General features: G+C 48.2%; 2 protein-coding genes across 5 annotated transcripts in view; both read right to left on the reverse strand.

Moving 5' to 3' along the window:
• vwa5a (von Willebrand factor A domain containing 5A) overlaps window positions 1–248 on the reverse strand; it is a 13,966-nt gene extending 13,718 nt beyond the window's left edge. Inside the window, exon 1 of one of the 2 annotated variants that reach the window (XM_087310693.1) lies at window positions 138–248. The gene's annotated coding sequence lies outside the window, so the exon portion shown is untranslated. 2 annotated transcript variants of the gene reach the window in all.
• A 640-nt stretch (window positions 249–888) lies between these two features.
• Window positions 889–11,977, reverse strand: pus7 (pseudouridine synthase 7). 3 transcript variants are annotated; one of them, NM_001122698.2, is given in 17 exon segments: window positions 889–1,302; window positions 2,327–2,418; window positions 2,494–2,623; window positions 2,773–2,874; window positions 2,946–3,072; window positions 3,270–3,430; window positions 3,700–3,761; window positions 3,869–3,994; window positions 7,091–7,219; window positions 7,292–7,369; window positions 7,463–7,574; window positions 7,765–7,782; window positions 9,364–9,508; window positions 9,592–9,702; window positions 10,997–11,090; window positions 11,183–11,455; window positions 11,777–11,977. In NM_001122698.2, coding segments are annotated over 16 exon segments (1,893 nt in total). In that variant the 5' UTR covers window positions 11,452–11,455; window positions 11,777–11,977; the 3' UTR covers window positions 889–1,165.
• Between the last annotated feature and the right edge of the window lie 523 nt (window positions 11,978–12,500).

The following is a 12,500-nucleotide window of genomic DNA, read 5'->3' on the forward strand; positions in this document are numbered from 1 at the left end:
GCGGATGAACACAGAATAACTCTTCACACAGCGGATGAATACTGAACAGCTCTCCTCAGCGGTGGCGCGTCGTCATCATGAGGATCTGCTGGGGTTGTTTATAAGAAAGTGAAAGTAAATAGAAACGCGTCTCTTACTCTCAGACAGTCCTCGGGGTCGACTCTGTGTGTGAAAAGGAGAATAACAGCAGCTCCTGAGGAAACTCCAGATGTGTGTGTGTGTGTCTGCTTGAATGAGATTTGAGGAGTGACGCCGAAACTGAAGTTCAGTCCAAGCGAAGGCGAGGCTCATGAATATTCAGTAATGACGCATGACGCTGGAGACCGCCCACCGCGTCAATCATTCTCGCAGATAAACCCAGTTTCAGTCTGATAAAGCTCAATGATGAGATCAGCCGCTCACTGGGTAAACCAGACCCTCTGATCAGACACGACAGAACACGATCAGCAGGCTCAGAGGTCACAGTAATGACTGTCCTCAGATCAGCCTGATAAACCACATGGAGAAATGCTGTGTGGAACACTGAACATGGCGTCTGTGGTTAATATTAATGCAGTATTACAGTAAACTGTAGCCAGTAACCTTGAAGACACTGAAGCACCTAAAGATAAACAGCAGATCTGCGAAAGCCAGACAACCGAGTCCGAGCTGCTGATGAGGTGATGGCGGACCGCTGAGCACTGCTGGACTGCAGATGACGGAGCTCAGACACACAGACAGAGACACACACACACACACACACACACACACACACACACACACTGAACAGAGAGACACACAGACACACACTGAACAGAGATACAGCAGCTCAATAACATCTGACCTCAACACACAGAGCAGTGTTTGCTCTCACCACTGATAACACACACACACACACACACACACACACACGTCCAACTTTTTTATTCAGAAAACACATTTACAGTAATACACTCGTGATTCAGCAGGACTCAAACATCATGAAGCGTCTGTCTGTCAGAGTCCAGCGACGGCACCAGAGTGTGGATCAGGAATCCTCCATGTTCTGCTGAAGATCTACACAGCCCATGATGGAGGACACACTCACAACACCAACACTCAGCAGCAGCTTCACCATCACAGGCCTGACATGAAGACGCCTGTGCAGGAGTGTGTGTGTGTGTGTGTGTGTGTGTGTGTGTGATGGTCAGTTCAGCCAGCTGGTGTTGAGCTGCGTCTGGTTCTTGATGCTCGTGTCCATCTTCAGCACTTCTCTCACCGCCATGGTGGCGTAGGTGGAGGACGGCAGAGAAAACTCCATCTTCAGCGCACAGTACTTCCCTTCTGCACGCACACGCACACACACACACACACACACACACACACACACACACACACACACACACACACACACACACAGTTAGTGTGCTGACAGAAATGCAGTGTTCAGGCACTTGATCAGGGCGAGGACAAAAAAAAGAAATTAAATAAATAATTACACATATATATATTTATATTTGGGGGCGGCATGGTGGCTCAGAGTTCTCACAGCACTCAGGTCGCTGGTTTGATGGTTAGCAGTGTAATAATGACCCAAGTAATATTTAATAGCTGTATACAGTTCACTTCAACACGGAGACAGATCCACACACCGCCGGGTCAGTGCTCTTGTGTCCACAGAAGCGAACTCTCGCTGTAATTTAGTCGACTCTTTATTCCACGTGATCAATAAGCTAGTAGTCCGGCCTGAAAATATTTAGTCCAGTAGCAGCGAGCAGCCTCAAATACTTTAACATTTCACCCCGAGTCCAATCATCCATCACGAGACAGTTCATCACTCTCCCTTTCCTGGCTTTATTTATAACGTACATAGAGCACACGTGTTCATGACAATCGAGAGGCACACACATGTAAAACAGTTTCATGATCAGCGGCTTCCTCATGCCGCACAATACAGAACTACACAATATCCCTACACACAGCAGCCTGGGAGGTCTACAACTACACCCCTGAGTGACATGCGGAAGGAAGCACTTACTGCTGCTCGAGCACAACGATGAACACTGAGGAGGCAAAACATCAGCTCATCTGCTCCGATGACGATGAACCTCATGATGACCCCCCCTCCCCTCAAAAAAAAAACCTTCGGATGTGCACAAATCACCGGGTTCACACCATTGAGCTCAGGAAATAGCAAATCACATCCCTGGGTGTTAGCTGCATACAGTGTGGATATAAACCAGCGCTGACTGTGCAGGATGACGAATGAGGACTGCTATCAGCTTAAATACTGAGTGTGTGAGTGTGTGTGTGTTTGTGTGAGAGTGTGTTCATGTAGCACCTGAGGTGGTGTGTATGTGTGTGGCACCTGTGAGGTAGACTGGAGCCGGTTTGTTCTCCAGCTTCTCCAGGTCTGTGTGGACGAGTGGCACTCGAGGGTCATCATACTGGACCAGCTCCCTGTGGAGGACGAGATAATGAGGATCGAGATGACGAACAGACACTGATGAGGATCGGGATAACGAGCTCATTTACCAGCTGACGTCGCTGGGCCGGATCAGCACTCTCCTGTAGGCTCCAGCCAGAGAATAATCTCGGACTTTGTGCCGCATGTTATCGATGTCCAGGTCATCGGCGCTCAGCATCTCCCTGTATCCCTGACCCACTGCGGAGAAACACACACTTTACACACACTGCGAGAAACACACACTTTACACACACTGCGAGAAACACACACTTTACACACACTGCGAGAAAAACACGTCAGACAGTCCATCTCCACGCTGACAGGCTGGGTTACCCAGAATACCTTACCGCTGTGTGTGGGATAAATGACATCAAACCCCGGCAGGGGCATCACCACATCATGAATGGAGTGTTTCTGAGCCTCGTCTGCTGACAGAACATGAGCGGAGCCTGGAACACACAGAGAGAGCTCAGCCATCTTCATCATCATCACCCTCATCCTCCTCCTCTTCATCACTCACCCCCTCTGAGGATCAGGTCTCCCTCCACAGCTCGGAGCCCGTAAGCGTCCACACGTCTGCTGACCATACTGTTCCACACATAGCTCTGATAGCTGTGGATGTACATCAGCCTGTTGTTGCGAGGGATCTGAGGACAATCACACACACACACACACACACACACACACACACACACACACACACACACACACACGCACACACACACACACACACACACACACACACACACACACACACACACACAGCTGAACTCCAGCTAGACTGGGGTTGTGTTGTGTGTTAGAGAGTGTATAGTGACAGCCCAGTGTGTGTTGTTTCTCTCACCAGTGCGAATGCGGTGATGATGTTGTGTTTGCCGTGTTTGGCGAGTCCCCGCAGCAGCTGACCCTCCACACAGCGCTTCACCGGCAGCTTGCGGAGCGCCGCCGCGGGGTCCTGGGTTCGAGCCCACTCCTCTCGGCACTTCACCAGGTAACCCTTCTCCGCTGCATGCACACACACACACACACACATCAGTTCGTGAATGACACTCATCACAGCGCTCTACAGCTCCTACACACACATCTGCAAGTCTGACGCACTGCTCTGTGTTAAAGTCTGCAGTGTGTGTTTACGCCGCTAGAGGAGCAGTGTGGAGCTCTGCAGGGACTCCTCGGGTTAACATCTACATCTACTCTTACTGAAGGCCTTTAATCAAACACTCATTAATGTCACTGCTGGCTTCCCTAATGACGAGAACAGAGAAGCGGCTGACCTCCAGGACGAGGCTTCAGGATCAGATCCACCACCTCCTTCCAGTTGTTCTGCAGGATCGCCCTGAAGGAGGAGAAGAAGAAGAGGAGGAGGAGGAGGAAAAGTTGAAAAGCTGTAAAACTTGTATATGTGTGTGTGTGTGTGTGTGTGTGTGTGTGTGTGTGTCTGACCTGCCGACGCGGTGTGTGGGCACGGCTGTGGTCCCGAATCGCTGCATGCCGTAGTAGTTGATGAACCCAGTGTTCTGCAGCGAGTTCATGGCCTGATCCACCTGCTGCTGAGAGCCGGAGATGTTCCTGCAGCGAGACACAACATACTGTAGATCTACAGCACATACTGCATCTATCCTACGAGTACACAAAGCTAAAGCGCCTCAACCACACTCCAGTTCAAGCAGCAGCTGAAGTTCACTAGTTAGTGCTCATTTGAACAGATGTTTACAGCATATCGGTGTGTAATAGAGCGGGTTTACAGCATATCGGTGTATAATAGAGCTGGTTTACAGCATATCGGTGTATAATAGAGCGGGTTTACAGCATATCGGTGTGTAATAGAGCGGGTTTACAGCATATCGGTGTGTAATAGAGCTGGTTTACAGCATATCGGTGTGTAATAGAGCTGGTTTACAGCATATCGGTGTATAATAGAGCTGGTTTACAGCATATCGGTGTGTAATAGAGCGGGTTTACAGCATATCGGTGTGTAATAGAGCGGGTTTACAGCATATCGGTGTGTAATAGAGCGGGTTTACAGCATATCGGTGTGTAATAGAGCGGGTTTACAGCATATTGGTGTGTAATAGAGCGGGTTTACAGCATATCGTTGTGTAATAGAGCGGGTTTACAGCATATCGGTGTATAATAGAGCGGGTTTACAGCAAATCGGTGTGTAATAGAGCGGGTTTACAGCATATCGGTGTGTAATAGAGCGGGTTTACAGCATATCGGTGTGTAATAGAGCGGGTTTACAGCATATCGGTGTGTAATAGAGCGGGTTTACAGCATATCGGTGTGTAATAGAGCGGGTTTACAGCATATCGGTGTGTAATAAAGCGGGTTTACAGCATATCGGTGTGTAATAGAGCGGGTTTACAGCATATCGGTGTGTAATAGAGCGGGTTTACAGCATATCGGTGTGTAATAGAGCGGGTTTACAGCATATCGGTGTGTAATAGAGCGGGTTTACAGCATATCGGTGTATAATAGAGCGGGTTTACAGCATATCGGTGTATAATAGAGCGGGTTTACAGCAAATCGGTGTGTAATAGAGCGGGTTTACAGCATATCGGTGTGTAATAGAGCGGGTTTACAGCATATCGGTGTGTAATAGAGCGGGTTTACAGCATATCGGTGTATAATAGAGCTGGTTTACAGCATATCGGTGTGTAATAGAGCGGGTTTACAGCATATCGGTGTATAATAGAGCGGGTTTACAGCATATCGGTGTGTAATAGAGCGGGTTTACAGCATATCGGTGTATAATAGAGCGGGTTTACAGCATATCGGTGTGTAATAGAGCGGGTTTACAGCATATCGGTGTATAATAGAGCGGGTTTACAGCATATCGGTGTATAATAGAGCGGGTTTACAGCAAATCGGTGAGTAATAGAGCGGGTTTACAGCATATCGGTGTGTAATAGAGCGGGTTTACAGCATATCGGTGTGTAATAGAGCGGGTTTACAGCATATCGGTGTATAATAGAGCGGGTTTACAGCATATCGGTGTGTAATAGAGCGGGTTTACAGCATATCGGTGTGTAATAGAGCGGGTTTACAGCATATCGGTGTATAATAGAGCGGGTTTACAGCATATCGGTGTATAATAGAGCGGGTTTACAGCATATCGGTGTGTAATAGAGCGGGTTTACAGCATATCGGTGTGTAATAGAGCGGGTTTACAGCATATCGGTGTGTAATAGAGCGGGTTTACAGCATATCGGTGTATAATAGAGCGGGTTTACAGCATATCGGTGTGTAATAGAGCGGGTTTACAGCATATCGGTGTGTAATAGAGCGGGTTTACAGCATATCGGTGTATAATAGAGCGGGTTTACAGCATATCGGTGTGTAATAGAGCGGGTTTACAGCATATCGGTGTGTAATAGAGCGAGTTTACAGCATATCAGTGTATAATAGAGCGGGTTTACAGCATATCGGTGTATAATAGAGCGGGTTTACAGCAAATCGGTGTGTAATAGAGCGGGTTTACAGCATATCGGTGTGTAATAGAGCGGGTTTACAGCATATCGGTGTGTAATAGAGCGGGTTTACAGCATATCGGTGTATAATAGAGCGGGTTTACAGCATATCGGTGTGTAATAGAGCGGGTTTACAGCATACCGGTGTGTAATAGAGCGGGTTTACAGCATATCGGTGTATAATAGAGCGGGTTTACAGCATATCGGTGTATAATAGAGCGGGTTTACAGCATACCGGTGTGTAATAGAGCGGGTTTACAGCCTACCGGTGTGTAATAGAGCGGGTTTACAGCATATCGGTGTATAATAGAGCGGGTTCACAGCATACCGGTGTATAATAGAGCGGGTTTACAGCATACCGGTGTGTAATAGAGCGGGTTTACAGCATACCGGTGTGTAATAGAGCGGGTTTACAGCATATCGGTGTATAATAGAGCGGGTTTACAGCATATCGGTGTGTAATAGAGCGGGTTTACAGCATATCGGTGTATAATAGAGCGGGTTTACAGCATACCGGTGTATAATAGAGCGGGTTTACAGCATATCGGTGTATAATAGAGCGGGTTTACAGCATACCGGTGTATAACAGAGCGGGTTTACAGCATATCGGTGTGTAATAGAGCGGGTTTACAGCATATCGGTGTATAATAGAGCAGGTTTACAGCATAGTAGTGTATAATAGAGCGGGTTTACAGCATATCGGTGTATAATAGAGCGGGTTTACAGCATATTGGTGTATAATAGAGCGGGTTTACAGCATATCGGTGTATAATAGAGCTGGTTTACAGCATATCGGTGTGTAATAGAGCGGGTTTACAGCATACCGGTGTGTAATAGAGCGGGTTTACAGCATATCGGTGTGTAATAGAGCGGGTTTACAGCATATCGGTGTGTAATAGAGCGGGTTTACAGCATATCGGTGTGTAATAGAGCGGGTTTACAGCATATCGGTGTGTAATAGAGCGGGTTTACAGCATATCGTTGTGTAATAGAGCGGGTTTACAGCATATCGGTTTGTAATAGAGCGGGTTTACAGCATATCGGTGTGTAATAGAGCGGGTTTACAGCATATCGGTGTATAATAGAGCGGGTTTACAGCATATCGGTGTGTAATAGAGCGGGTTTACAGCATATCGGTGTGTAATAGAGCGGGTTTACAGCATATCGGTGTAATATACAGTATAAACAGGCTGACCTGAGCACTACGGTGAAGTGATTTCCCTGCAGTTCTCCCAACTTCAGTGGATGCTTCTTATAGCAGAAGTTTCCCAGCTTTAGGTTCATCAGGCATTTGTTGAGGTGAGACAATCTCTCAGCGCTGATCCTGCAAACACACACACATTGATTTTTGAACTCACACACACACACACACACACACGAATGTCAGACTGCTTACTTTAGCACGGCGATCTCCTGCACACTGATGGCTCTCTTGTCTTTGGTACCCATGTAGGAGAACATGTTGGGTCTGACCCTGCAGAAACAAAAACACACACACGGCTCAGTGTGGAACAGACAAATACACACACAGTGTAATGTGGGGTCAGCCTCAGGACGTTTGACCCACCTGAGGAACCGGGACAGGATGTTGATGGCCTCCATGGTGTCCTTGTTCTCTTTATAAAGCACAAAGTGGCAGAAACTCCCGCGGTTCTTCGGCCATGAATGCTTTCGAGGGGCTTTTGGTTGAGAGACGTGAAGACAGGACAGATCAGCTGAATGCAGAACAGCCTAAAACTACACTACACTGCACTCTTAATCATTTCATTTCACTTCCTCTCACAGAAAACACACATTTACCCTGTGAACAAAGCAACAACCACCTCAAGTCAGAAGGAAAGACACAAGCTGAGTTTACACTGATCTTACCTGCTGAAGGTCTGAGCTCTGTCCACAGGAGCACAGGAGGAGGAGCGATAGAGGAACAACAGAGCGATAGAGGAACAACAGAGCATTACAGAGCGATAGAAGAACAACAGCATTACAGAGCGATAGAGGAATAACAGCATTACAGAGCGATAGAGGAACAACAGAGCATTACAGAGCGATAGAAGAACAACAGAGTGATAGAGAAAAAACAGAGCATTACAGAGCGATAGAGAAAAAACAGAGCATTACAGAGCGATAAAGGAACAACAGAGCATTACAGAGCGATAGAGGAACAACAGAGCATTACAGAGCGATAGAGGAACAACAGAGCATTACAGAGCGATAGAAGAACAACAGCATTAAAGCAATAGAAGAACAACAGAGCGATAGAGAAAAAACAGAGCATTACAGAGCGATAGAGAAAAAACAGAGCATTACAGAAAAAACAGAGCATTACAGAGCGATAGAGGAACAACAGAGCATTACAGAGCGATAGAGGAACAACAGAGCATTACAGAGCGATAGAAGAACAACAGCATTACAGAGCGATAGAGGAATAACAGCATTACAGAGCGATAGAGGAACAACAGAGCATTACAGAGCGATAGAAGAACAACAGAGTGATAGAGAAAAAACAGAGCATTACAGAGCGATAGAGAAAAAACAGAGCATTACAGAGCGATAAAGGAACAACAGAGCATTACAGAGCGATAGAGGAACAACAGAGCATTACAGAGCGATAGAGGAACAACAGAGCATTACAGAGCGATAGAAGAACAACAGCATTAAAGCGATAGAAGAACAACAGAGCGATAGAGAAAAAACAGAGCATTACAGAGCGATAGAGAAAAAACAGAGCATTACAGAAAAAACAGAGCATTACAGAGCGATAGAGGAACAACAGAGCATTACAGAGCGATAGAAGAACAAGAGCATTAGAGCGATAGAAGAACAACAGAGCGATAGAGGGACAGAGCATTACAGAGTGATAAAGGAACAACAGCATTAGAGTGATAGAAGAACAACAGAGCATTACAGATTGATAGAGGAAAAACAGCGATAGAGGGACAACAGAGCATTACAGAGCGATAGAAGAACAACAGCATTAAAGCGATAGAAGAACAACAGAGCGATAGAGGGACAGAGCATTACAGAGCGATAGAGGAACAGAGCATTACAGAGCGATAGAAGAACAACAGAGCGATAGAGAAAAAACAGAGCATTACAGAGCGATAAAAGAACAAGAGCATTAGAGCGATAGAAGAACAACAGAGCGATAGAGGGACAGAGCATTTCAGAGCGATAGAGGAACAACAGAGCATTACAGAGCGAAAGAGGAACAACAGAGCATTATAGAGCGATAGAGGAACAACAGAGCATTACAGAGCGATAGAGGGACAACAGAGCATTATAGAGCGATAGAGGAACAACATAGCATTACAGAGAGATAGGAGGGGGCAAGGAGCAGAAGTGGAGAAGCACAGATCAGGAATGAGAGGCAGCCACTCATGCAAGTCATTATTAGGTCAAAGGGCATTCAGGGGACAAACACACACACGCACACACACACACACACACACAAACACACACACACAGTACCTGCCAGCGCTGTCTTGCCGGCCGCGTGATACGCCACAATCACCCTCTGCCCGTCGCGCTCCTCCGTCTTGGTCTCCAGGCCGGGAAACAGAGTCTTCACCGCTCTGTGCAGGAGTGTGCGCTGCTCCTTCGAGTCCTCCTGCACCTGAAACACACACACACGCACATATACAGCGGTGAAGAGCGAGTCCTGTTTCCCAGCATGCAGTGTGTCTGCTGAAGCCTCACCTGGATGAACACCTGTCCCTCTTTATTCCTGAAGAGCTGCAGGTCCTCCAGCTGCTGTTTCTGCTCCTCAGAGAGAGTCTGTGCCTCTGCGGAGCTGCTCTCACTGGGGTCCTGTGGCGCACACACACACACACACAGACACACACGAGGAAAACACACAGTCAGTCGGGCGTCTCCTGAAAGCCGTGATTCACTGAGATCTTCACACCCTGCTGTGAGAGAGAGATCAGCGTCAGTCTGCTCCTGCAGATCAATGATGGAGGAACAGCAGACGCTCCGCAGCAGCAGCAGGAGAGCAGGAGCCGTCTGACCTGGGCAACTCCTCCAAACCAACAACGTCCGTGTTGGATCCTACACAGACCAGCTGACTGAAGCACTCGTGCTCAGGAGTTTCTGAAGCTGTTCTTAACAGAGACCCGATTCACAGCTGCTGTTTCTGTCAGAGACACTAGAGGGAGCCGCATCTGCTCCATCCTGCAGTGTCTGTGCGAGATTAAATTTGATCATTTTACAGCACAGGAACAGAACCACTGCTGAGAGTCTACAGGACCTGCTGCTGCCGCCCTCAGTGCGAGCTCTCGGTTCCGCCCAGACTCATCAGCGCTAGCAAGTCGATTAATCAGAGCGTGCGCTACGCGACGTTGTGACATGCAGTAACAGATTTCTGAGAGGAGCGCGTCAGCGACGGCCTCGGCGTGGGTTACGCGTCCAGTCGAACGCCGCGCTGTAGCTGACCCGTGCGCTTGATGCAGAAGTGACAATCAGCCTTCACAGGAAGCGCCGGTCTCTGATGAATCCGAGCGTTATCAGTGTGAGTCCGGTGATGAAGAGGCATCAGATCAACAGTACACTGAGCGGTTCCACAGGGCTCGGTTACTCTACATTATTACTAAAGTCAGAGCAAACTGAACTCTCGCTTATTGGACCCAAACATATACACACACACACACACACACACACACACACACACACACACCCTGAACACACTAACCTGCCAAAATACACACATACACACACCAACACGCTGAACACACACACCAACACACACACCAATACGCTGAACACACACATACACACACTAACATGCCGAAATACACACATACACACCCTGAACACACAAACACACACACCCCTCACACACCAACACCCCGAACACACACACCAACACGCTGAACACACCAACACACACACCAACACGCTAAACACCCACACACACACCAACACGCTGAACACACCAACACACACACCAACACGCTGAACACACCAACACACACACCAACACGCTGAACACACTAAGGCGTGATGGATGTTCAGCTCAGTCCTGGTCTTCAGTGATGTGGGCTGGTGTGTGGGCTGGTGTGTGTGTGTGTGTGTGTGTGCGTGTGCGTGTGTGTGTGAAACACACCAGTCTGTCCTGCTCCTCAGCTGGAACACACAGATCATCCAGACGCACCATCCGGCCCTCCTTATTGATCTCGTGTACCACAAAGTCTGAATACCTGCATACAGAAAACACCTGTTCACACACACACATGTGCACGGCCACGCGCACACGCACGCACGCACACACACAGACAGCACACACACTCACCTCTCCTTCAGGATGCCGCTGAAGCCGGTGTGTTCGCTGATGAATCTGTGTATGCCCACATCTGCTTCAGTGAGGCCGTGCTTCATCATGTCAGCGAAGCTCTCCTCCTCCTCCTCCTCCTCCTCCTCTGGCTCCTCCTCCTCCTGTGGCTCCTCCTCCTCCTCCTGTGGCTCCTCCTCCACCCTGATCCTCTTGGCGCTGTGCTGCTCTTCATCAGGACAGGAGCGCTTCTCTGAGCCCAGAGTCACTGAGGCCGCGGTGTCCTCCATCAGCCTGACACACACACACACACACACACACACACACACACACACACACACACACACACACAAGTCAGTACATAGCGTGCACACACACACACATACGACCATTGGTGTGTGTGTGTGTGTGTGTGTGTGTGTGTGTGTGTGTGTGTAAATATATACACACACATGACCATCAGTGTATACACACATACACACACACACACACACACAAACACGACCATCATTATATACATATATACACACACACCATCAGTATATACACTTATACATACATACACACACACACACGACCATCAGTTTATGTAAACACACACACACACACACACACCTGTTTTCTGAGCGCTACACAGACACAGTAGAGCCGATCACCAGTCGCTTCTTCCCGGACAGCAAACGCGCGCTTTACCCGCTGCAGAGCTCAGAGCGGTGATGAAGATGAAGATGATGAAGAGTTTACCGTGAAATCCGCGCCGAGCCGCTCCGTGAACATCCACACGTGCGACGGTCACATACCCCGGAAACAAACTCTGCCCGAAGGCCCGCCCCTGCCGAACGGCATTGGCTTACACTGCTGTCAATCATACCCCACAGCAAATGGGATTGCGCGTTCAGATCTGGCAGCGTGAGATGCACACAGCAGAGCTCCAGAGGAGAGGAAGAAGAGCGGAGATATGGATGAAGACACCTCCTCTGAGAGAGATGAAGATGCAGATACGCTGTATTCCACTGTGAGCTTATGAAGGGCTTCAGACCCCGCAGCTCCTCCTCTCTGTGCTGCGTAGATATATACATGAGACGTCGCCTACCCTGTTGTTGTCTATCGGAAGGAATGCGTCAATAGAGCCGCCATTTTAGTACAGGGTAGCGCTGAATGCGGGACCAAGCTGCAGTGGAGGACAGTGGCCATCCAAAGCGATATACACACATGCACACATATATATCTATGATCGGGAGTTTTCCCGGTGGTCAGTATGCAATTTTTATTACGAAACTTATACTTTTACATCACTTTTCTACATTGATGGACAGTGACCGCACAGACATTCCTGACA

The sequence above is a fragment of the Danio rerio genome, chromosome 25, assembly GCF_052040795.2.
Source record: "Danio rerio strain M-AB ecotype USA chromosome 25, GRCz13ab, whole genome shotgun sequence".
NCBI lineage: Eukaryota > Metazoa > Chordata > Actinopteri > Cypriniformes > Danionidae > Danio > Danio rerio.